At 45.0% G+C, this 27,252-nt stretch overlaps 1 protein-coding gene across 9 annotated transcripts in view; it reads left to right on the forward strand.

Moving 5' to 3' along the window:
• ZMYND11 (zinc finger MYND-type containing 11) overlaps positions 1-27,252 on the forward strand; it is a 315,745-nt gene that overhangs the window by 200,738 nt on the left and 87,755 nt on the right. For all 9 annotated transcript variants that reach the window (XM_029588524.1, XM_029588521.1, XM_029588523.1 and 6 more), the window contains 4 exons: positions 8,958-9,050; positions 22,146-22,233; positions 22,913-22,968; positions 26,503-26,580. In XM_029588524.1, coding sequence (XP_029444384.1) covers positions 8,958-9,050; positions 22,146-22,233; positions 22,913-22,968; positions 26,503-26,580 — 315 coding nt within the window. The remainder of the gene's footprint in view (positions 1-8,957; positions 9,051-22,145; positions 22,234-22,912; positions 22,969-26,502; positions 26,581-27,252) is intronic.

Consider the following 27,252-nt stretch of genomic DNA (forward strand, 5'->3'; position numbering starts at 1 on the left):
TATATATTTAATACTAAGTTACAATGATTCGTAGATATATATTAATGGAGAAATTGACATACAAAAGACTAGACATACTATAAAATATGGAATCCATTCATGGAATGCACGGAGAGGAATCCACTGATAACCAGAAAATCTCCACACTTGAAACGCTTCCATTGCTTCTAAGCTGGCGTTGGGACTTAACTAGTAACACTGTACATACTAACAGATTGCCTTGCTAAAAATTGGTCACTTTATAATAATTCCTCAGTGAGAATACTAATTGAAGTGATTTGATAGCAATGAGTGGTAAATCAGTGTATGATGCCATGCTTTTTCTAAATGTTTTTTTCTTTTTCTTCATGCAGTGAAGGGTGTGCATTGCGTAAATATAAATTGCTGTAGCAGGATACACTTACATCTATGTGAAATTATTAAAACCCAATAAATGGTCTGGTTTTCAAGATCTCTGCAATGCATATTTGAGATTTGTTTGGATACAGTGTGACTGGTTTATTGTCAATTTGCATGTTTTGTGTGTTCTGAAAACCAAGCCCATTTGTGGTTCTCAGCCATAATTTGAGAACCCTGTTGGTTATTTATTTGTCCAGGACACAGAATCCAAGTTCAGGTGCCAAGCTATTCTGTCCTGCATCAACTCAACCAATCATAACGAAGATATCCTTAGGCTCCCTTCCCACCAATTACAGGTTGTGATTTCTGAAAGGGCTAAATATATCCTAAATTGTCAGGCACATCCTCTCCACCATTTCAGGGGAGCAGATATGAAAAATGCCAATATGTGATGGTGGTATCCACTGATTGGCCTCTTTTTTTGGATACATAATGCTTTAGTTGTGTTTGAACCATATCTACCTTCCCCTATTTTGCCTGGGTCTGAGTCGTGTCTTGTGCAGATTGGAAAATTGTTGTATCAAAATAAGGGCCATCTATTCTCCTTTTGATGGTGAAGGGGCGCATCTGACCATTCAGGCTATGTTCAGCCCTTTTAGAAATTACAGCTTGCAGTTGGTTGGGAGAAGAGCCTAAGGAATCTTTGTCATGATTAGCTGATACCAGTTTAAATACTACTTGGGTGTCTAGCCTTGTTAACATGCAGAGCTTCTCATCATATCCCCCAGCCATAACATAATGTTACCCCTCAGCAGTGATCCTCTTCCGCCCTCCCCCCCCCCCCCCCCCCCAATCTCATTCCCACACAGTGTACAGGATCTCGGCGCCACTATTGACCAACAACTTAATTTGAAAAAACACATCAATGCAACCTTAAAAGACTGTTTCTTTAAGCTACAGGTCCTTAAAAAACTTAAACACCACCTTCATGTCCATGACTTCCACACTGTACTCCAAGTGACTATTTTCTCCAAAATGGAGTACTGTAATTCCCTACTCCTAGGCCTCCCTTTCACCACCATCAAACCCCTCCAAATGCTACAAAATGCAGCAGCTAGAATTCTAACCAACACCCATAAGTCTGACCATATTACACCCATCCTCAAAGAACTCCATTGGCTCCCTATCTCCTCTCGTATACTCTACAAAACACTTACCATTATCCACAAAACCCTACACACTCACAACATCCATTGGCTCGATGACTCCCTCCGCTTCCTCTCTTCTAACCATCCCACTAGATCCGCCTACAAAGGTTGCCTATGTACACCCTCCCCCAAGACTCTACACCTCTCTTCTACGAAAGAACGAGCCTTATCCCTTGCAGGCCCTGTACTCTGGAACTCCATGCCCCCCGATCTCCACTTAGAACCATGTACTCAGAAATTTAAGAAAAGCTAAAGATATGGCTCTTCAAACATGCATACCCTGAATAGAGCCCCTGGGCCCCCTCCACCCGTACTCCTTACTCTTTCCCCTTTCATCCTCTGTATGCCCTGTATATTATACAATTTCCTTCATATCATTCAGTATGCCTGTTTATTATACAGTTTTCATATCATACAGTATTCATCATATTTTATATATTTTTCATTATTAGTCCTGTACATTATACCTCGTGTATACTAGTATATATTATGTCTTATTATCCCTGAACTTTTATAGCTCGTATACATTAGTTTCCCCCTTGTTTTACTAGTTATGACCTCTTGCTTCCTTGTACATTGATAGTCCAGTTTCTTTTACCCTTGTATATTAGTATACATTATCCCTTGTCATCCATGCTCACGATACCTTATATATAATAGTTATTCCTCTGTTTATTTGATATTATCCCTTGCTACTTTGCACATTGTGTTTTTTGTTCTACCTTTGCTCCCCTGTTCGCCCCTCCCTTGTTTATGTAATACGTTAAGTTCTCTATAAACCGATATGATATTCCCATGAATACCGGTATAAAAAAAGCCCTTAAATAAATATACATTGCTGGGATAACTTTATATGGAGCTCACTAGAAAGGTTGTTTCTGTAAAACTCCTCTGACGCACACAATTCTGTTGATATACTGTCCATGTCTGGCCACATGCATTTTCCCTTCTATGATGTCCAATTCCTCAGTGTACAGTAGGAGTTATTCTGGAGCCCTTGGGAGCCTTTTGGAAGTATATTACTTTTTAATTGTGCTTGAAAATATTTTAGAACTCTTGGTATGTTTTGCAATTCAAAAAATAATTCTTCATAAAAAGTCTATAAATATGCTTAAAACTGTGGTTTCTTAGCGTTTAGGAAGGTGGATCCAGAACAAGTGGGTTATACACCTCTACCAGCAGATGGAGACTGAGTAAAGCTGACATCACAGTATATGTATACCCCTGTAGTGACATCAGCCCACCAGTATTCTCTATCTCCAGCAGATGGTGGACGTGTATCCACCACTGCTATTAATTGCATCAGTAGCATGGGATCTTCTTAGTGTTTGGGTAATTGCCAGGTTCTTGTGGCCTGGTTTTGGCCTCTGTTGGAAACAGGATGCTGGGCTTGATGGACCCTTGGTCTGACCCAGCATGGCAATTTCTTATGTTCTTATGTCCCTACTTGGGGATTGCTTAAAGTTTTCAGAAGGAGAGAAAAAAATTAATTTGTCTTGCTCTCCTGTGGTGATACCATATGGTCCCTCCCTCAGTTGAGAATTCCTGAGGTTATATATTGGATTTTCCCTTGGATGAGTCCCTTGGTCCAGTAGATGGTTTTCAGCCGGTGTTGATTTAGCTGTAAAAGACTGCTGAAAGGTCAGTGGGTGCAGGAAGCCGAGCACGGCAGTGACTGTATATGCCTTCTCCCCCGCAACTGGAGACAGACTCTGTACTCAGCCGGGATGGGCTGAGTTCAGGTAAAGCAAAAAAAAAAAAAAATAACAGAGAGGATGGCTGTTTGTAGGGATTTCTCCTTCCTCCAGTCTCCATCCTGGCTGGTTGAAGCAGCCTTTTTAGGCTAGGCCCCGCTCTTAGGCTTATCACTGTGAGCCACGTGGTAGGCTGCAGCAGCAGTTCCCTTTTCGCACATTTTTCCTCTGCATAGGTTGCCCTCTTCAGGATCATCTGTCATGTGAGAGCGTCCAGTTGTGCACACGGTTTTTGGACACTTAGTTGGACACCTGCTTGGGCATCCAATTGGTAGCGGCATCTAAATGAGGCACACACTTACCTACATGCACAATCTGAGCAGCATTGAGGGTGCTCAGTTTTTGGACACTCATGAGCACAGGGCTCTTGCCTAAATTTTGGACGCCTTTATTTTGCAGCATGAGTGCAGCTGGACACACTCCTTTCAGTCACCTGTTCTTACTGATGGCACCTATAGCTAAGAAAACTGTGCCTTACCGTCTGTGCTGCTTGTCATATTCGGGCAGCTCAACCTGTTCCTTCTAACTTGTGCCAGCGCTGCTTGGAGGCTCAGGGAGAATTGCCTTCATCTGATTTTACTAAGCCCGGTTCTTCCCAGACTGATGCATGCCTGGGTAAAGACGTGTCAGAAGGAGCGCCTGACTTTGGAACTCCCTTAACTGCTTCATCAGCAGGGGAAGGTACTTCAGAGGGCACAGGACAGGTGCCTTCTAGTTTTAGCATGGATTCTTCTGCCTTTTCTTGGGTGAAATTGTTTCAAGGATTGCAGTCTTCTTCAGGTGCAGTCCTTGGCCCCAACCAATCTTGTCAGGTCAGAGGTGCTGGTGTTGACCTGCACACCTGATGCTGCGGTTAAGCATCGACGTACACCTAGATCGGCGGCCGGCCTTCCCGATAAGGACTCAGGTGGCACAGATGATGAAGCTGATCCTTACTCCCTGGAGGATGGGGAAATTCCTCTAGGACTGGAACTGTATAGGACTATGTTGCAGCTCTTTCATAGAGATGAGTTACTAGCTTCAGTTTCCCCAGACACTGAAGATGCTGGGAGTCCCAGGGGCTGAGTTCATGTCTGAGCCAAAGAAAGATTCTATTTTGATTTCTTTGCATAATGCCTCTTGGTTTTTTTACGTGTTATGAAGACTATTTAAAAATTGATTGATCTTGTGTGGGGCGCCCCGGAAGCTAATTTCAAAGGGGGATGAGTCTTGGAAGAACTGTACCCCCTAGATCCAGCTGCGAGAGAACAGTTACATTTTCCAAAAGTGGATGTGCTTGTGTGCGCAGTCACCAAGCGGACGACTATCCCAGTGGAGGGAGGAGGGGCCTTGAAGGATGTGCACGATAAGAGGATTGAGGCTATGCTTAAGCAAACATTTGAAGCAGTGGCAATGACTTTGTGGATAGCTTCTTGTTGTTCCCTGGTGGGCTTGCTCCTTTTATTTCTCTCTCAGGAGGTTGATGAATCTGGTGTGAATTCCAGGCAGTGATGGAGCCAGCAGCCACCTTTTTTGGCAGATGCGGGCTGCGATTTGGTCCGCACCTCAGCCAGAGGAGTGGCTTCGGTAGTGTCCAGGTGTCAGTTATGGCTGAGAAATTGGCCGATACGACCTCCTATGAAGTTGCCCTTTAAAGGCTCGCTCTTGTTTGGGTTGGAGAAAAAGGCCAATAAGTGGGGTGAGTCCCCCGGTTACCGGAGGATAAGAAGCAGATGCCCGCGCTTCTATATAGCATGAGAGGTCGTGCTAGGGGATCCAAGAGTTTTCGACCCTAGAGAGGAGTGGCCTTTCAGAAGACTTGTCCCTTTCGGTATGTCTGTCATTTTGTCCCCAGACAGCCCAGACGAGGTTGCAGGCTCGGGTAGTGGAACCCGCTGAGCCTCCCAATGAAGGTGTGCTGACCATCCCCAGGAACAGGAGATAGGGGGATCGCCTCTCTCTCTTTTATCAGAGGTGGGTTAAGATCACATCAGACCAGTGGGTCCTGGAGGTGATACAAGATGGATATGAACTGGAGTTTTGACGTGTTCCTCGGGATGTGTCCGTGGGGTCTCCCTGCCATTCCCCACAGAAGAGGCAGGTAGTGGAATGTATGTTGTCAAGGTTTCTCAGTCTGGGACGTTATCGGTTTTGAGCGCTGCCTTTTGGTCTAGCTTTCGTGCCCAGAACTTTTTCCAAGGTTATGATGGTGGTGGTGGTGGTGGCGGCAGAGTTGAGAGGATGGGATTCTGGTACACCCATACTTGGATGACTGGCTGATTTGGGCCAAGGCTCTGGAAGAGAGCCTCGGTGTCACGCAAGATGTTATCCTTATTGCAAGAGCTCGGTTGGGTGGTAAACCTGGCCAAGAGCAGACTTCAGCCATCTCAGTCACTGGAGTATCTCAGTGTTCAGTTCGACACAAAGCAGGGCAGCGTTTTCCTGCCGGAGGGTTGTATTCAGAAGTTGATGGTGCAGGTGCATCTGTTGATGAATACAATAAGCCTGACAGTGTGGTCTTATCTACAGTTTCTCTGATGGGCAATCCTGGAAGTGATACCGTGGGCGAGGGCGCATATGCATCCTCTTCAGCGTTCCTGCTGTCTTGTTGGAGCCCACAGTCTCAGGACTGTTCGATTTGGCTTCACCTGCCGATGGAGGTCTGCACTCACCTGCAGGGGTGGTTACAGACAGATCTGAGAAAAGGGGTTTCTCTAAGCTCACCGGACTGGCTGCTACACATGATGGATGTGAGCCTCCAGAATTGGGGGGTTCACTGTCAGAAGCTGACAATGCGAGGGCGCTGGAGTCCAGAAGTTTCTCTGGAGTATCAATCGGCTGGAAGCCTGTGCGGTACAGTTGGCATGCTTGTGGTTCAGCAACCGATTGCAGGGTCGAGCGGTCCAAATACGTTCGGACAACGCAACTACAGCGGCTTACATTGATCAACAGGGAGGAACCAAGAACCAGCAAGCATCGCAGGAAATAGCCCAGGTTATGGAATTGGCAGAAGTGCATCTTCAGGAGATCTTAGCCTTGCAATGTAAGAGCAGACTTTCTCAGCAGACAGAGTTTGTATCCAGGAGAATGTGAATTGACAAACGAGGTGTTTCAGTCAATAGTGGATCGCTGGGGCCTTCCGTTTCTGGACCTACTAGTACTGTGAAGGTTTCTTGTTTCTTCAGTCACAGGAGAGATCCCAAGTCCTTGGGAATCGATGCCCTCATGCAAGAGTGGCTGGAGGGCGAACTGCTATATGTCTCCTCTTCTCCCCCCCTCCCCCCCGTGGCCCATGTTGGGCAGTGGTCCAGAAGATCAAGGGATAAAAGGGGATGGTGCTTCTGGTGGCACCAGATTGGCCCAGGAGACCATGGTATGCAGATCTGTGAAGGTTCCTAGTAGATACCCTCCTCTGGTTTCCAGCGCACAGGTATCAGCTGTGGCAGGGGCTTGCTTGCTGAAATGTGGATATTCTACTGCAGAGATTGTCACCCGTGCTGTGGGCAAGAAAGTTCTCCACTTCCTTAGCCTATGTGCAGGTTTGGCGAGTGTTTGAGGCTTGGTGTGAAGATTGAGGGGTTCTTCCTCATTCAGTTAAGATCCTGCTCATTTTGGAATTTTTGCAGGATGAATTGAATAAAGTCTTGGCTCTTGCCTACTTCAGGGGTCCCTTGTCGGCTCATCCAGATGTGGCCTTTTTCTTGAAAGGAGTGAAACATCGTCCTCCCTTGCAGTTACTGGTGCCCTTGTGGAGTCTTAATCTGGTTTTGGATTTCTTAGCGTGCCCTACCTTTCGACCGATGCTTAACCTTTCCTTGTGGTTATTGACCTTGAAAATGGTGTTTCTTGTGGCAATTTCTTCTGCATGAAGAGTGTCTGAGCTGCAGGCCTTGTCGTGCCAGGAGCTGTTCCTTCAAGTAACTCCGGGAGCGATACAGCTGCCTACTATTTCTTCTTTTTTACCAAAAGTGGTCTTAGATTTTCACTTGAATCAGTGTTTGTCCTCCACAGTGGAAGTAAACAGAGCAAAGCCGGCTTCGCGAGCTATAATAACCCACTGGATTAAGGAGGTAGTCATCGCCGTGTATGTGGATGCTCAGCGGCCGTTGCCTAGTCAGATTAGGGCTCGGGCAGTGTTATGGGCGAAAGTTAGGTTGTTGTCTCCTGTCGACATTTGCCGATCTGCAACGTGGTCCTCCTTACACACTTTTTCCAGGTATTATCGTCTGGATGTGCAGACCCGGGAGGACACAGCCTTTGCATGTGCAGTTTAGACTGGACCGCGGGCAGTCTCCCACCCTGTTCAGGAGTAGCTTTGGTACTTGTTCTGGATCCACTTGTCTAAATGCTAAGAGAGAGAAATTATGCGCCCTCGCCCATGGCATAATTTTCTTTTCTTTAGTATAGATAGGTGGATCCACCTTTCCGCCCTTGGTTGTTTGGGGGGGGGGGGGGGGTGCGTGATCCTGCATGGCTGCATGTTTCCAGGGATTCCTGGTAAGTGGTAATCCAGTCCCTAGACTAGTTTTAATACATTCTTTGTCTGAGCTCAGTGTTTCCTGTTGGTTGAGTGCTAGAATGGTTATCTGTTAATCGAGTTTTGTTAATCTGTCCACACTTGGAGTTTACAAAGGATACTGGCAGGCTGATGTCCCTGCAGGGGTATATATTCTATGATGTCAGCTTTGCTGTATCTCCATCTGCTGGTTGAGGTGCATAAACTACTTGTTCTGGATCCACCTGTCTATACTAAAGAAAAGGAAATTATCAGGTAAGTAATTTCTCAGTATCCCATCAATGAAATACTCTTAAAAGTAGGGAAGGCAGTTTGCAAAGCCATTTCCACACATAAAATGCTGTTTTACCTGTGAAAATGATCTTTTTGAAAATTGCCCACACTCTGTGCAAGTAAAATTATGCGTTGTTCCACAGTGCGTATATTTTACCCACATACAGCAAGGCATTTTACCCACATACAGCAAGGCATTATCAAAATTATATATATTGTTTTGGCTGGAAACAGCATTCACAGGTAAACCAAATGCAAATCTCTGCAAATATTTTTCAGGGGAAATAATGGAAACAATACTATCTGTGTAATTTTGCTTTAGTCAATGGGGCAAACCCTGCTCCCTAAATGAGTGTCCCATTCACCTTTTCTATTTTCATGCTTTTGATATATTGGGCACTACCGATATGTGTATATTATCTTTTTGCCTTCCTCTTCTCTGATACTAAGCAATATATTTTGCAATAAAAGAACAACACTTTTTACATTAAAGTTACAGAGGGTTATTACCATTTTTAGTTTATAAGTTAAACTTGACACAAATATCAGTCAAAGTAACTGCTTTTTTTTTTTTTAGTAGCAAAAGTCAACAGTTGATATAGTGAATTTTTGTCCTTTAACACACTCTTCCCATATATACATATTTCATAAAGTGTATTCCTTTTCTGTTCTGTAGAAAAAGGGTTTTTGTTTTTTGTTTTTTTCATAACAAGGCCCTTTCTTCTTCTTACTATTTTAGGGTATTCAAGCTTAGGATACAATTTTACAAAGCATTTTCCCCATATAGAAATGAACTTTGGTGCTGCAGCAATTCACTTACAATTTGTGAAATAAAAAATTGTATTTCTTCTTTACACAGCCAGTTTATTTGTCTAACAATCATTTCAGGCCATTGAGTTGAACAAAAAAGGGAAGAAAGCAAACACCCGATGTACAGAAGGCTGGTGGCATTCAGCCATGGACATTTCTATTATACAAGAGGTATGTCCATTAGTGTTTCTTATGCTTACAGATCTTTTCTTTAGTTTTAAAAGTGGAGAATATATCTGATTAATAACATTAACGTTTTCACCAAAAATATGCAAATCTCTTTAGTTACATGGATGGGTCACATGATCTATCACATGCCTGTTCAGGAAGGAGCTTCTCTAACCTTTAGAATAGTGGTTCACAATTCCTTGAATACCCCCACAGTTTAGATTGCATGGTCAACCAAAATATGTAACGTGGTTATGGTTATTAGAGCAAATGTATGTTACTACAGTGTTGAGAGAGTGTTGTGAACCAAAAAGCATAATAATGAGAATTATTTTATTTATTTAAGCATTTATCGTACAGTTATAAACCATGATAACCTTATTTATTTGAAACCAATCTCTTCTTATTGCAATACATTAAAAAATAATATAAATTAAACATGCTTCTTAAGACACAATATGTTCAGAGTAGGAAAAGATGAGGTCAATAGTCCAGGAGCTAAAAAAAAAAAAAAAGCATGCTAAACTGAAAAGTTATCCGTCTAAATGGCAAAGCTGTCATATTAGAAGCTGTATGCTGCTAAATTCTAGTCTCCTAAATCAGGGATAGTCCGGGGGAGAAAGGAAGGCACTTCGGGGGTGGGCCAGAGTTAGCAGCATAAATTATGCAGCTAACTCTGGTCGCGCTGTAGGACTATCCTAAAGTTAGCCAGATATACTTATTCAGCTAACTTTAAGATTGCCGAGTATATTCAGTGGTGCGGCTGCATTCCTGAATATCCACATTAAGCTACCCAGATAGCTATATCTGGCTAACTTAACTAGTCACTTTACAGCTGAATATCGTTCCCAATAAGACTAACTCACAATCAGTATGAGAGAAAAAGTAAGTGAACCCCTAGTTTCCGTAGCACAATTAGTTAGTTAATTAGAATCAGGCATTTAAATAATTGGGTAGCAAGTAAAACACTCTGCATGGCTGAGTTTGGCCATCTTGTCCTATATAAAGTTCCAAAAGGTTTTGAGTTTGATCTTTATCAGAAAAGAATTGAGAATAAACTAAGAATATAGTGCCTCTGTATGGATCCATCCTACAATCAGCTTGAGGATTGTGTGCAGTTTTAGTCTCCCCATCTCAAAATAAAACTATACAGCAGAACTAGAAAAGGAAAAAAAAAAAAAAAAAAACCCAAACAAAAAAAAAGGGTAACAAAACGAGAGAGTAGTGAATGGCATCCCTGTCAAGAAAGGTTTAACAGGTTGGGACTCTTCATATTGAAGAAGCGACAATATATTAAAATTCTATCATGAGTTGTATGGAAGTAGTAAATAAGGTCAGTTAATTTCCCTTTCAAATAATATTTCCTAGTGTGTAGCAGATGGATTCAGGACCAATGGGTATAGTGTGCTCCTGATATAGCAGTTGGAGACGGAGTCAGATTTCAATCTGACGTCAGCACCAGTACATATACCCCTGTAGGAAGCTCTGCTCTTCAGTATTTTCCATCTCCATAGCAGTTCGGAACTCTATTCACGTCAGCGTTAGAATATTCAAATCAAAGAAGAAGTCTTACGTCTCCAGACGAGCCCCGCTCTCCTGCGGTGATACCTAAGGGTCCCTCCCTCAGTGAGATTTCCTGAGGTGATTTCCGAGATCCGTCAGAGGTAGGCCCGGTCCGGTATCCGGTTCCCGGCGTGGACTTAGCCCCCGGCAACGGGAGCGGCTGAGAGGCAGTGGGTGCAATACCAAGCACGGCAGTGAAGGTACTTCCCTCTTCCCCCGCATCCAGAGACCGCCCAGAACGAAACCGGGAAACGCCAAGACAAGGTAAGGTAGAAAACTTTTTCTAAGTCTCCGGTCTCCGAGGCTCGGATAGCCGCACAGATCGCCTGCCAGCGTCTGCACCATCGGGTTGATCAGCCCAGGCCGGGCTAGACCTCGATCGGATACGAGGGTCCTCCCACATGGAGACCCTCTGAGGTGGTCGCCATCTTGCTCGCGTGGTCACCAACGCTATTTCGCCGCTCTGTCCGCCTAACTGAACCGGGCGCACAAATTACTGGTGCGCACAGTGGCGCACTCATAGGTGCCGTACGCACAGCTACATGCACAACTGTGCCGGGTGCACAAGTTGACGTGCGCACAGTGGCACGCACATCTCAGTGAGCGCGCATCCCAGCCTACACGCACATCTTGAGCATTCCCGGCTCGCACATTAAATGCACATACCGGGGTTTCAACGACCTACGTGCAGAAAACCATGGCACCACCGGCCAAGAAAACCAAGGCACAAGCCCTCTGCCCAGCCTGACATATAAGAGCGGCGCAGCACGAGGAGGCCACGGCTCTGTGTCTACAGTGCGATAAGGCCCTCCCCAGCCAGTACAGGAATCCGGATCCACCGATAGTACCCCGGACCTCTCTATCCCCAGCACGACCCTCCCCCAAACAGGGTCCCTGGGGAACCAGCAGCCTTTAATCTACACCCAGGCTCCTTCTCCTGGGTAGAATTCTTTAAGGGTCTACACACGTTGTCAACATGCAGGCCGCCACCGATGGCACAGACTCATCTGCCACCAGAGGACCCTTGCCTCCCAGGGCCCTCCAGGCCTTCCAGTGACGTGTTCCCTCTGGTCAAAAGCCTAACTATAGGGGACACGGACACCTCGGATGAGAATCAAGAAGGGAAAATACCTCCAGGAACGGAACCTTACCGAACCATGAAGCGCTTCTCCAAAGACGAGATACCAGATCTCGTGGCTCTTAGCTTGAAGGAGCTTGCCATTCCAGGCACAAGTGCCACAGAGGAAACAAAGACGAACCCTATCCTAGAAGGGCTCTGTCAGGCCTCCTGCCATTTCCCCTTGCTGCAAGCCGTACAACAGCTGATCAACTTGGAATGGGAAGCCCCGGAGGCCAGTTTCAAAGGGGGCGGGCCCTGGAAGCCCTATATCCACTGGAATCCTCAGCCAAAGATCTACTAGTGTTCCCCAAAGTGGACGCCTTGGTCTACGCTGTCCCAAAGTGCACTACCATTCCAGTTGAGGGAGGAGCAGCACTCAAGGATGTCCAGGACAGACGTCTGGAATCCATCCTTAAACAGTCATTCGACGTATCAGCTATGTCACTACAGATTGCTGCCTGCTGTGCCGTGGTAACACGCGCCTGCTTATCCATGACCAGGAACGCCGCCACGCCGGGTGAAGCTCTAGAACCAGCGGTATCCTTCCTCACGGATGCAACCTCTGATCTGGTACGCACCTCAGCCAGAGGCGTCTCACCCATAGTGGCAGCCAGAAGGCAACTCTGGCTCCGAAGTTGGTCAGCCGACGCGACTTTCAAGACTAAATTCACGAGAATGCCCTTTAAAGGAGCCCTCCTGTTCAGAAGCGAACTGGAGAAGTTAGCCGACAAATGGGGTGAATCCCCAGTACCTCGGCTACCGGAGAACAAGAACAAAAGAAGCCAACGCCCCTCTCCCCAATTACCTAGGGGCAGAGGATCACAGCACTTCAGACCCTATAAGAGTACATACCAAGCCCCTCGCCCCACAGGCAGGGGCCAGACCTTTCGGAACAAACACAACAAGAGGGGAGCCGGCTCCAGCACAGGCGCCAGCCGCACCCCACAATGAGAATCAGCCGACCCATCCACAGGAAGAAGCCATAGGGGGCAGGCTTGCCCTATTCTACCAAAGATGGATCGAGATAACAGCTGACAAGTGGGTCCTAACCATCATTCGAGAGGGATACTACCTGGACTTCCACAACCTCCCTCCAGACAAGTTCGTGAAATCTCCTTGCCAAGAAGACAGCAGTGGAAACCACACTGGCCAAATTGTTCGCCCTAAAGGCCATAACACCGGTGCCCACGTAACAACAAAATACTGGGCACTGTTCCATCTATTTTATCGTCCTCAAGAAAGAGGGAACGATCCAGCCCATCCTGGACCTCAAGTCAGTCAACCGCTACCTGAGGGTACCACATTTCCATATGGAAACCCTGTGCTCGGTCATAAGGGCAATACAGTCAGGAGAATTCCTTACATCCCTGGACCTGTCAGAAGCCTACCTGCACATTCCAGTCCATTATGAGCATCAACGATTCCTACGCTTCATGATCCTGGACCACCACTACCAGTTCCGGGTGCTACCCTTCGGGCTAGCCACAGCCCCCAGCAAGTTCACCAAAATCATGGTGGTAGTGGCGGTGACACTGAGGAAAGAAGAAATCCTCGTACACCCATATCTGGACGATTGGTTGATCAGGGCAAAATCTCGAGACGAAAGTCACCAGGCGACCACCAGAGTCAAGACTCTACTGGAGAGCCTCGGGTGGTTCATCAACATAAACAAGAGCTGTCTGCAGCCCTCCCAATCTCTAGAATACCTGGGAGTCTGGTTCGACACCAAACGAGACAAGGAGAAGAAAACTGATGAACCAATTGCGAAACCTGCTAGGAGGTCCCCGCCCCAAAGTGTGGGACTATCTCCAAGTCCTCGGCCTCATGACATCAACCCTGGAAGTGGTCCCGGGGGCAAGAGCCCACATGCGACTGCTGCAGCTCTCCCTACTGTCACAATGGAACCCGATGTCCCAGGACAACTCCATTCGCCTCCAGCTCCCGGAGGAAATGCGGAACCAGCTCCAATGGTGGCTACAAGAAGACCATCTAAGCAAGAGAGTAAGGTTATCTATCTCCACCAACCTAGGTCTTGCTTACCACGGATGCGAGCCTACGAGGGTGGGGAGCCCACTGCCAGGAACTGATGGCCCAGGGGCAATGGAACAAGGAAGAGTCGGGGTGGAACATCAACCGACTGGAAGCCCAGGTGGTCAGACTAGCCTGCCTATGGTTACGTCACAGACTCCTGGGCAAATCTGTCAGTGTCATGTCGGACAACACCACAACAATTGCCTATATCAACTGCCAGGGGGGGACCAGAAGCCAACAGGTGTCCCTGGAAATAGATTCCCTAATGGCGTGGGTGGAAGCAAACTTGCAAGGGATCTCAGCCTCCCACATTGCGGGAAAATACTACGTCACTGCGGATTACCTCAGCAGAGAAGGTCTAGACCCAGGGGAATGGAAGCTGTCGACCACAGCCTTCCAGTTGATAGTAAACTGCTGGGGAACCCCAGCCATGGATCTCCTGGCAACCCGATCCAACACCCAACTTCTTCAGTCGCAGACGAGAACCACAATCCCAAGGGATCGATGCCCTCGTCCAAACCTGGCCACAGGAAGACCTGCTCTATGCCTCCTCCTCCCCCCCCCCCCCCCCGTGGCCACTACTGGGCGGGATCATCCGAAAGATAGAGTACCACAAGGGACTTGTACTTCTAGAGGCCCCAGACTGGCCAAGAAGGCTGTGGTACGCAGACATGTGAAGACTCGTGACGGGGAGCCCACTCCCTCTACCTCCACACATGGATCTGCTCCAGCAAGGCCCGATCCTCCACGAAGACCCAACTCTATTCTCTCTTATGGTCTGGCGATTGAGAGGACACGCCTGAAGAGCAGATACTCGAGGGCAGTGATTGACACCTTGCTCCAAGCTCTCCACATCGCTAACCTACATACAAATATGGAGAATATTCGAAGCCTGGTGCGAAGACCATGACATCTTCCGCGGACAGCCAAAATTCCCACGATCCTGGAATTCCTACAGGACGGCTTATAAGAACATAAGAAAATGCCATACTGGGTCAGACTAAGGGTCCATCAAGCCCAGCATTCTGTTTTCAACAGTGGCCAATCCAGGCCATAAGAACCTGGCAAGTACCCAAAAACTAAGTCTATTCCATGTTACCATTGCTAATGGCAGTGGCTATTCTCTAAGTGAACTTAATAGCAGGTAATAGACTTCTCCTCCAAGAACCTATCCAATCCTTTTTTAAACACAGCTATACTAACTGCCCTAACCACATCCTCTGGCAACAAATTCCAGAGTTTAATTGTGCATTGAGTAAAAAAGAACTTTCTCCGATTAGTTTTAAATGTGCCCCATACTAACTTCATGGAGTGCCCCCTAGTCTTTCTATTATCTGAAAGATTAAATAACCGATTCACATCTACCCGTTCTAGACCTCTCATAATTTTAAACATCTCTATCATATCCCCCCTCAGCCGTCTCTTCTCCAAGCTGAAAAGTCCTAACCTCTTTAGTCTTTCCTCATAGGGGAGCTGTTCCATTCCCCTTATCATTTTGGTAGCCCTTCTCTGTACCTTCTCCATCGCAATTATATCTTTTTTGAGATGCGGCGACCAGAATTGTACACAGTATTCAAGGTGCAGTCTTACCATGGAGCGATACAGAGGCATTATGACATTTTCCGTTTTATTCACCATTCCCTTTCTAATAATTCCCAACATTCTGTTTGCTTTTTGACTGCCGCAGAACACTGAACCGACTATTTCAATGTGTTATCCACTATGACGCCTAGATCTCTTTCTTGGGTTGTAGCACCTAATATGGAACCCAACATTGTGTAATTATAGCATGGGTTATTTTTCCCTACATGCATCACCTTGCACTTATCCACATTAAATTTCATCTGCCATGTGGATGCCCAATTTTCCAGTCTCACAAGTTCTTCCTGCAATTTATCACAATCTGCTTGTGATTTAACTACTCTGAACAATTTTGTGTCATCTGCAAATTTGATTCTCACTCGTAGTATTTTTTTCCAGATCATTTATAAATATATTGAAAAGTAAGGGTCCCAATACAGATCCCTGAGGCACTCCACTGTCCACTCCCTTCCACTGAGAAAATTGTCCATTTAATCCTACTCTCTGTTTCCTGTCTTTTAGCTGTCTTTATACAAGGGGTTGTCCCTCAACTCCATCAAGGTTCACGTGGCCGTGTTGGCATGCTTCAGAACCAAAGTGGAAGGCATTAGCCTAACATCTCATCCGGACGTCTCCCGCTTCCTGAGAGGGGTCAAGCAGATTCGTCCACCCTTAAGGTAGCCAGTACCCCTATGGAACCTCAATCTAGTACTAGACTTCCTAGTGGGAGCCTCCTTCACACTTATCCGTGGTCTGTCTCTGCAACTACTAACCTCGAAGACCATATTTCTAGTGGCAATATGTTCGGCCCATCGCATCTCTGAACTTCAAGCACTATCCTGTTGGGAACCCTTTCTCAGGTTCACACTGGGATCCATACAGCTTCATACTGTCCCCTCCTTCCTTCCAAAGGTGGTTTCTCACTTCCATCTAAACCAAACCATCTCGCTACCATCTCCAGACGAGCACAAGGGCTTGGAAGAATCTCGCCGTCTTTGCCACCTTAACGTCGGCAGAAGGTATCCTAGTCCGATATCTGGAAAGGTCGGAACCTGTATGAAAGACGGACCACCTATTCGTCCTTCACAGCGGGAAGAAACAAGGAGAAGCGGCCTCGCGGGCAACCATAGCCCGCTGGATCAAAGAAGTAATCAAGGCGGCCTACATAGAGGCAGGCAAGCCTCCACCGCTACAAGTTAAGGCCCATTCCACTCAGCCCAGGCGGAAACAAAGATGCTGTCACCCACCGAGATCTGTCGGGGGGTGACATGATCCTCCATTCACACCTTCGCCAGGTTCTACCGCCTGGATGTTCAAGCTCGGGAGGACACAGCATTCGCAAGGGCAGTACTAAGTGGGCCACGGGCAGCCTCCCACCCGGTTCGGAAGTAGCTTTTGTACATCCCATTGGTCCTGAATCCATCTGCTACACGCTAGGAAATGGAGAAATTACTTACCTGATAATTTCGTTTTCCTTAGTGTAGACAGATGGATTCAGTATCCCGCCCACGGCTGCCGCTATGCACGAAAACCTCGGGTGTCAATTCCCGAGAGCAAGACAAACACGGGTAAGCCACGCTTCCCTTCAGCTAGGACACCCATAGTTACCGGGTGTCGGCGTTTCTCGGTTGAGGGCACTGGCGGTCTCCAGCTATAGTCCACGTCAATCGGTTCAAGTTAATCACGTTTCTCAAATTATTCAAGTTAAACAAAGTTAACCAAGTTAATCAAATTATCCAGACATACATATATCCACAATTGCTTTGTGAGAATACTGAAGAGCAGAGCTTCCTGCACGGGTATATGTACTGGTGCTGACGTCAGATTGAAATCTGACTCTATCTCCAACTGCTATCAGGAGCACACTATACACATTGGTCCTGAATCCATCTGTCTACACTAAGGAAAACGGAATTATCAAATAAGTAATTTCTCCATTAGGACTAGTGAAACTAAGTGTTGGATGACTTAAGATGAATCTGGGAGTATGTTTTTCATTAAGTGCCCAGTTAAGCTATGGAACTTGTTGCCAGAGAATATGGCCAAGGCTAGTAGAATGGCTTTAAAAAAAAGTTTGACCAAATTTCTGGGTGACAGATTCATTAACATTGGCAACTTGAATAGCCTCATTCCCCCCCCATGTCCTACCAAGCAATTAATACATTCCTCATGAACACAGAGATAGTCAATAAATACCAAGAGAACTAAATTGGAAAAAACAGCCTGTAGCTTTATTAATAATGACATAGAATGCTCACACAAGACCCAAGTCACTCATGATGAACTGTAATGAAGCCGGGCCTCAAAAATGTTGTCCGCCTTGCAAGACAGTCTCTTCCTACTGACACCCCCCCCCCCTGCTACCGTGTATCCAAGCAAGGGGGCCTCACCTTCTAGGCTGGTTATGCCCAATTACAATTGCCAGTACCACCCCTAAAAATGGTTTTTTCCTCAATCCTTGGCCCTCATACTTAAGGTGCCTACTGGTTCTGGTACCCCTGCCTCAGGCTTGTCTCAGGGCCCCCACACATCAATTAACTGCAGTCTGAATACACCTGCTGCCCCAAAACTACTTTCAATGCTTCCTGCAGGGCATTATTAAAGAGGTCCTGTCCAATGTCAGATAAATGTACTTTGACAGGTCTGTAAAAACCCTCACATAGCACATCCGCCCACTCGTGCCTAATTTGGTGATCCCCCACACTTCTGCACCCTCACCCCTACTTGCCTATTCACCATCTTCCGGCTTCTGCCTATAACTTCTAGTCCCGCCATTTAATGCGAGGTATTATGTCAGATCACAGAAATTGTGCCAGATGGGCCATTGCAACCATCTCATCTGTGCCCTTAATCATGGCAGTTAATTGACTGCACAAATACTCCCCAGGTCATTATCTCTCAGGTGTATTACAACGACTTCTGGGCTAGCCAGCGCTTCTATTTTGTGACGGAATGGTAATAACCACCCCCAAAGCTTGCCGTACCTTCCTATCCAAAAAGCACGGACACTGTAAGGAGCAAAACCCAAATGTATACTGCAAGGTCTCTCCCGTGCCCTCCTAGCTGCCCAGTGGATAAAGGAGTGACCCAGACCGGCCTTGAGGCAAACCTGCAACAGAATGTCAATAATAGCAGCATTGCACAATTTGGACCCGATGTACAAATTGAAATGGGAAGATTTCCATCACCCTATTCTTTGAATGGAATGCCTCCCCATGGGAATCACCCGCATGCAAAGTTCAGGCTGCTAATTATAGACTGCAGGGCGATCAGTGTGAGCCTACTGGCCATCAAAGCCCACTGGAGCATATCCAGCAACTTGTGGAGTTTGTCCTGCAGTAATCTGGACACCATTGCATCCGAATCGAGCTCTGTGCAAAGAAAGATTACAGTTGACGGACCCTCAGTCTTTTTGTGGGAGAGTGGCACGCCAAATTACTTGACCATAGACTGGAATGCCTGCAGCATGCAAGCGCAGAAATCCGACCCATTGGGTCCCACGAACAGAAAATCTAGATAGTGTAATATATTGGGGTTCAATTCACCACCACCCAATGCAGAAAGTTACTCAAAGTGGACACATTAAAGAGAGCATCCCATGTAGTATAAACCCGGAAACTGAAAACCCAGGAGTGGGAAACTGTGTGGGTACACAGGCAACAATCTAAAAAAGCGGATTTAATGTCCATCTTTGCCATCACTGCCCCTTTCCCACACTGTCTCAACAAAGCTATCACGCTATCAAAAGACATATTGCACTGTGTGCTCCTCCAGCGGCAAGTGGTCATTCACATACTCTCCATGAATGTAGGACAAGTTCTGAATGAGGCGAAAATTGCTTGTCTCCTCCTTAGGGACTGCTGCTAGATGTAAAAGCATCATCACCTTGAATGAGGGATTGGTGAAAGGACCCGCCATCCGGCCCAATGCTACCTCCACCTCTGTTTTCTGCTGGACAATCTCCGCATAATGGACTGTCGAAGGTGCATTGCCAAAAGAATTATTACTGATCTCCCCTGGAATGGGATCAAAAATCACTCCTGAAAGCCCTCTGCTATTTTTACTGTCCCTGTGCCTAGGGTAAAGGGATAGCAACACATCCATGCTGGATAAACTTATAGGTGATGAGGCCTTTACCAGCCTAAGGTCATTTTGCTTTACCAGAACTCCCACCTGCCCTTCCTAGCACAACTTGTAGCTGGATACAATGCAAAGCATATTGAACACACACGTCTAAATTTGCAATTTTGGAAGTTACAAGAAGATTTATTGAAATGCCAGTATACATACTGTTACTATTACCAACCTGGGTTGGGCTACCTCTGAGTGCAGCAGAGTTGCTGTTCTTGTTCCCGAACCTGCCTACGGTACCAGCATCATTGGCCTGATTGGTCATTTGTCTAAGCCATAATCTGACATCCTGCATCCCTCCATGACATGTAATGATTTTCTTCCATTTTATCCCAAAATCATTCATCATAATTTAACCATGGCCATCTCTCGTAGTCCCGATAGGTCTCTAATATAGTATCCGCACAGCTCAACATTGGGCCGTTTTGAGAGGGATCATCCTGCCTGATTAATCATTCCAAGGAATGCCGTGTCCAATTAATTGTTCCTAGGGATATTTCTTCCACCACCCCCTATCTCATCCCTCCTTTTCCCCTCCTTTCTTCCTTCTACCCTCCAAAACTCAGAATGTCAATGTAAGATCTTTTTTTTCAATTTTACTTTGCAGTCACTTAGGGACACTCTCTCACAAATGTGACAAATTAGTAAGGGCCAAAGGTGCTCTGCTTTCCTCCAGTACGTCTGGCAGGCCATGATGGACTATCATCTGAGAAGGAACCTGAATCTGATATGTCCTCTAAAGTCCCAGAGCTGGACCCCCAACTTGCCCTTCCATCCTCTTTTTTTTCTCTTATTCTCTTTACCTGTCAACTCAGTCCCATCAGCCTGTGAAATGCTTCCATTCTCCCTGACCAACTCACTCCTCGAGACTACTTCACTTGGCACATCAGTGCTTGTTGCTTCACCACTGGGAGCCATTGCAGTCCGAGCGACTATTGTCCGGCCACCTGGGACTATGTTGCCTTCATCTGCCCGATGGCAGCCATACGCCCCACCTGTGCCACAGGTCCTTCAACCGACAGTAGCTGCTGAATCTCCAAATGCACCGGAACAGCACATGCCACAGTCCCATCACAGCTTGAAACATCCGGCCCGTCCATTCCTGGGGTCTGAAATACTGCGCCACCATGCCAAGCAGGCACCGACCCTGACCACGGAGGCCAAAAAGGGGGGGTAACCAGGATAAACTGGTGGCTCCCATTGCACTCTATTTTCTCCCCCAGGGTAAACTAGTGTTCTGCGAGTGCATGATCATGGAGAGGCCCTGCATGAAAGGGGATTTAAAAAGTTCTTCCTTTGGCCCATGCCCATGTGCAGACCTCTTCTCTGTTCGCCGCCGCCCTTCAGAAGAATCGCTGCACCTGCACTCCGCCTGCTCCGAAGGGGATCGCCAACTTCCGCCCGCCGCATCTCCCTGCCTCCTCAAGCTCATGCAGGGATCGTTGACTGCTCAACAAACACTGAAATCCAAAACACGGCTTTCCTGAAAGGAAAAACGCAACAGACTTGAAATGTGGCAGACCCGAAAATATTGCGGATGCCACAGCTCACAATTTAAATCCCTCTCTCGTGCCAGATCCTCCCTGTTAGTCCCCAGGCTGATTCCAACCCCGCCGGCAATGTCATTGGGAAGAGGTGGTGCCCCCAAGGGGAAATCCCAATGCCGAGTATGACGCTCTTGCTGGCGGGGGAGGGAGTACCAACAAGACCATGCGCCATGTTAAGAGAAGTTTCTGTGCAGGGTGTGCGGGATCTCCTATTAACAACTGTTAGCCAAATAGGGTGGAAGATTACCCCCTCTTACTTCTGGGAATGAACAGGAGGAAATGGATTCCTCTATTAGCATCTGTTCAGTATTTGTCCAAGCAACCTGTATTGGCCACTGTTGGAAACATAATGCTTTGCTCAACAGACCATTGGTCTGACTCATTATGTAAGTTCTTATGCCTTAACTGTTTCATGGGCAACTATTGGGATAGTACCACATCCCATCCTAGAAAAGGATAATTTTTATTGGTTTATCACCAAGTTTGTCTGCTCTCTCTGTTTAAAAATATTATAAAACTCATACAAAAAAATGATTGTTTTTCTTTGTGATCAGGGTTGGTAATTCAATTAGACAATCTCTAGTTAAGTAATTTCCAGGTCCGGTTCTACCATTACATTAAATAAGCAGTTGCTTGGCTTTCCAAAATTTGGGGTGGTGGGGCAAACTGCTCCACCAGAGCCCCACTAGCAGAAGAGAGAGGGGATGAATGTGGCTGGCAGGGTGTCCCAGGGACAGCCAGCTATATAGAAGTCGACAGACAGAGGAATGTGGCTGGTAGAATTACCCAGGCCCTGCCAGTGGAAGAAATGAGGGAGAGAGCTGCCAAGAAAGGAAAACTAAGGCTTTGTTCACCCTTATTAGGTTGTCTATAAACTTTAAAACAGTTGCTTTTCAAAACATCCACTCATTTTCTCTGCCAGTAGCATAATTTAGGAATATGTAATAGGGAAGAAATAGACTTATCATGGTATTGGGTTTGGATGCTCAGCTAAAAAATAGCTGTGTAATTGTTGAATGTGTTAAAGCCTAATGTCTGAACTCTGCTTAACAAAAATACATTATTTTACCAGTAACAGTTTTGCAGCTTTGCTTTTTATTATTGTATTTCTATTTTTTTTTACAGAAAGTAAATGAAGGAAAGTACAAGAGTTATGAAGAGTTCAAAGCTGATGCACAGCTGCTCCTGCACAACACGATTATTTTCTATGGAGGTGAAGTAATATTTTCAGATTTCATGGCAATTTGCCTGCATTGTTTGGTGTATTTTCTGATGCATAGAATTGATATATTTGAGGTTGATATTCAACACCACTTAGCCGATTAAGTTCTGAGTTAGCCAGCTAAGTGGCACTATATGAATATTCAGCTGCACTGAGCAGCTGCCACTTAGCTGGCTAACTGTTTATCTGGCTAAACAGCTGGATAAGTGAAGGGTGGGACAAGGGCATCCGGGATGGAGCAATTTATCTGTAGCCACACTGCTGAATATCTCAGCCAAGTTATCTGGATAAATTTATCTGGCTAACTTGCCGGGCCTCATAATATTGTTGTGCATTAGCTGCTAAGGCAAACTTGTCAAGGGTGATTATTTGATGGACTTGGGGAGCTTGAGTTTACATATTACATGGCACCTTTCCTGCAATTTTTGCGAAAGAAGATTTTTCTATAGGAGTGAAAGATATAGAAATATTTGAGTTCTATGTGTATTTGTAAATTCTAGGTTTCTTATCTCTCACCCAGAATTTTAAAGTGTTTAGAAAAAGTGTAGCTGGTCTTTCATTAATTGACTAAAGCACCTGTAGTAAATGGTTCCCAAATGGAGTAATGCTGCTAATAGTTTTTTTTGACCTGAGTTGTAATATTTTTGGCAACCTCTATTTTCAATTCCAGTGGACAGTGAGCAAGCTGACGTGGCCAAGATGCTTTACACAGACACCTGTCATGAGGTAATTAGCATGCTATTTCTGCATCTGATCTCTGGATTCTGTAAATGTTTTAATACAAGTAAAAGTAGATACTTTTACGGTTGCTGTAATCACTTGCACAATAGAATAAATCATCTGAAAATTTAGACTACTTATTCCAACACAGATATTAAACCTGCAGATACAAGTTCATATCCCGCCAACATGTCTCACTGAGTGATCTTTAACAAAACACACAACCTTCATCATACACTATTTGAATTGTGAGGTTGGGGACCATATAGCCTTACCAGCACTTGATACATAGTAAGTACTATTATCACTGTTTCACTGCTTTCTAGGATAAAAAAAAAAGCAGAGAAAAAACTACTCAAGCTGGGTTGGATTTTTTTGTGGTTTTTTTTAACAGGGCTATTTTTGTTTTCTGCAAGTAACATGTGAATGACTATTCTGATGTGCAGAAATGTGGGTGTCGCTCTGCACACTGAACTTCAGTGGTATGTAAGGCAAATAGCTCATTAACACCAAGATATGAGAAAGTTGGAGTGAACTCCTAGGGGCCAAATAAAAAAAAAAGGTCATCTTCGTTTATGTGCCTTAGGGACACTTTTTTTTTTTTTTTAATTTATTGAACTTTTCATTTTAAGAAAACAGCATCAGTGATTCATAACTCAAATATAGGGGGGGAAAAGATTTTAACAAACTGAATACTAACCACTGATGCAACAAACTGTCCACCAAAGAGAGGGTGCCCCAATACACAGTTTACACAGAAAACTGTAATTTAGGAAAATAACTCAAGCAGAAATGAAATTGTCAGATTCTGAGAGGAAAAGCAGCATGAAAGTACGCAGGCATGAGTGATAATATCGATGAAGCCTGGGACTGAACTTTTATGTCAGTTTCTAGAACTTTGATTGTGCTCCAGTGAGCATGCCCATGCATACTAACATATTACGCTTCCATGCAGGGGCCCCCCTTCAGACTTTGATCATGGTTTGCCTTACTGTGCCTATTTGGGGCCTCTTTTTTGTGTTTTTAAAAGTAGGATAATTCATTGTGTGGTCCTGTGGTATTGCTTCTGCCTTCTAACACAATAGGTTTTTCAGTTTTTCTTAAGATTTCATTGTCATCTCAGTTGGTATGTCATCAGTGCCCTGCAGGCATTGATCGCTACAGCCAACAAGTTTGATTTTGCTTCCCTTATTTATATGGCGGATTTAGCAATGCCTCAATGTGACAGGGTCATGTCTATCACTGATCTTCATGGGGGCATTGCATGATGTCCAGGGCTGACACAAATGTGCAACCAAGACCCAAAAAGGACAACAGTCTTGAATGGAACTGATGGAGAAATACTTTTAGGCACTGGAAGCCCAATCCACCAGCATTGACATTGAGGGATATCGGAGCTGCATCAGTGGAGGAAGGGTCATCAGCATCAGGGAAGCCAAGGGACAGGCCATTGTCGTCACTCATCTTGATTGAGAAAGTGATGGGTTTCTGCAAGTAGCATGTGAATGAGTATTCTGGTGTGTAGAAATCTGAGTGTTCCTCTGCACACCTCTTTGACACTGGCATTGAGGGAAGCCGAAGAAGCATCAACATCAGTCTCCATCGATGTGCAATGTTGGGAGTGGTCCAGTAGCTGCCGAGAACCCCTCCAAGTGATTCCATGAGGAAGAGAGTTCCTTTCAAAAATCACGGATTCACATCAGCCTCCACAGGTCTTGGTGTCTACTACCATTACCTCTCTCGGTTTTAAGGACATCATGGCCACCCCTCTTGCCTCCCAGTCTGTGTTGCCATTGGCTATTTTCAAGGAAGAGTTGGATAAAAAACTAGCAGGCCTTGGAGATGGCACTTCAAGGCATCAGTGCCTCGGCATTGAGGGCACCAGGACTAGCACCAACCATCTATGGGCTGCTGTTCTTGTCTCTACAGCTACCCAATGGCCAAGCACCAATATTGATGCTAATGCCAGAACTGCCCCATTGGTGACCTCCTGCCCATCAGGCAAGGAAGCTTCCCTGGGACATCGGAGCTCCTCGGGGTCCAGGCCAAATCAGCCATGTGCCTCCTTTCTGAAACCTTGAATGAGGGTCGGGCACCATCGGCATCCTAAGAGACAACATCACATTAGTTTTTTCCTTCTCTTTTTCTAGAATATTAGAAAGAACAAAGAAATCAAAAGAAGGTTGTGGGACCAAAACATGATCCCCAGGAGTTTCTTGCTTCAGAAAAGGAGGGAGATTATATGCTCTAGAAATTGGGGTACATGAGCTTTTTGGAATTAGAAATATAGAAACTGCAACAGAATGCTTAAGCAAAGCCAAGAGGAAGTGGGAGAAATAGATGTAGCCAACAGGGAAATTATTAAAACATAAAATGTGTTGTCTTACCACATTTTCCAAATATTCTAACTACTTGTGAATTAATAAATTATGCTTCACTAAATGATCATTATCTTGAATCTTCCCCAAGTTAGTCTCAAGAGTTTCCACACTTTTTCTGCCCTATTACTTCTAATTCCAGATTCTAGCTCTTTGATTTTACAAGAGAAGCCTTGGAATTGACTGGAAAGATCTGAACGTGGCCAGCAAAAGCTTTTTCTATAAATGTAATCACCACCCAGAACCCTTCTAAGCTGATCATCTTAGGTTTTACCAGGCCAGTTGACATAGGAAGAGCTGAGCTGGTGAAATCCAATTCCAACTTCTCATCCTGCTTAGCCTCCTGATCCCTCCTCCCAGGTTGTTCATCCTGCAGCAAAGCTTGCAGCCTCCATAGTCTAAGCTTTGCTCTGCTCTCAACTCTGCGATTTGCTTGGCTCCTACCTCTGTGATCACTGGTCGCCTGACCTCATCCTTCGAAACTGTTATCCGGATCCCATGGCAATTGCATCTCCGGGCTGAGTGTAACCTCCAAATCCAGGGAACACGCTGATGCGCCTCCATTCCATGGCAACCCCAAGGACAATATACCCTGGGCTTAGTGGCAAACCCGTTCAGACAATATGCAAGCTCATGAGGCCAGAGAACATTGCTGTTCCCGGGGCCACAGAGTAGATCTAGGACTTCCCCTTTTGCTTAACTATTTGGTAAGCAAGTTCTAATTATCCCAACAGCGCTCAGCAGAACACCACTTCTAGAGATCTGCCATCTTGGACATGGCCTCTATATTCCAGATACATGATCAGTATCCGTGTAGAACAGAAGACTTTATGCACACTTGTTTTCTTTACAAACTAGATAACAAACTCAGGTGAAACTGACTGTACACTGAAAAATGAGAGACCCACACTATGCTGGAGACAGCTGTTATATTTGCTCTTGTTTCCATGGCAAGATTGCTTCAGAGTTTACTTTGGTCTAATAAAAATTAAATAAATTATTTGCTGTCTACTTCTGTATATAACCTGGAAGGATCCTTTATATTGTATTTGTATTTTTTGTATAGAAAATCAAAAGATGTGAACTTTCACTTTGCTCATAAGAAGTAATTCTTTGTAGCTATCAACCTTTAATTTCACAGACTTGTCCCTTTGTTTTTCAGTTGGATGAACTGCAGCTTTGCAAGAACTGTTTCTATTTATCAAATGCGCGTCCTGACAACTGGTTCTGCTACCCTTGTGTATGTATTTTTTAAGGTTTCAATTTGAGTGGGGGTGGTTATTTATTTGATTTATCATAATTTCTTAACCAAATGTAATGGGTTATTGGTTATGTTTAATATTAGATCTACAACTTGGGCTGGTGTGTTTAATGTATTGGAATATTCTGTTTTGGGTGTGTAGTAAGAATCACATGTTTTTCTCCTGTTGGATTTGTGTATACTTCATACCAGCAAGAAAAGACAAATATGGGAACTATAACCTGCTGTGAGCAAAAGAAATATTTGCACATATTGAACACATGTGGGCAAGAAACTTAACTTCTCAAAGCTATTTGCTAGCAAGTTCCTCTTTTAATACACATAAAGCAGTATGGGATTAACTGTATTTTATTTTTACATTTATATTCCATCTTTCCAGTAAACCAAAGCTATAAATACAATAAAATACATACTATCAAAAATCAATGAAATGTTATAAAAATCAATAAATGATCAATATAACTGGCCAAATCAAGGAAATCTAAAAAACAAATACATCAATTTAATAGCCTAAACATAAAATCAAATCTGCAAGTCTTACTAAAATCACACTAAAATAAATTACTAATGACCAACTGGTAAAAGCAACCTGTAATACATAAAAAAAAAAAAAAATAAAAACAGCTAGGCCACTAATTAAAAGCTAATGCA

Source organism: Rhinatrema bivittatum, chromosome 2, assembly GCF_901001135.1.
Source record: "Rhinatrema bivittatum chromosome 2, aRhiBiv1.1, whole genome shotgun sequence".
In the NCBI taxonomy this organism is placed as follows: Eukaryota; Metazoa; Chordata; class Amphibia; order Gymnophiona; family Rhinatrematidae; genus Rhinatrema; species Rhinatrema bivittatum.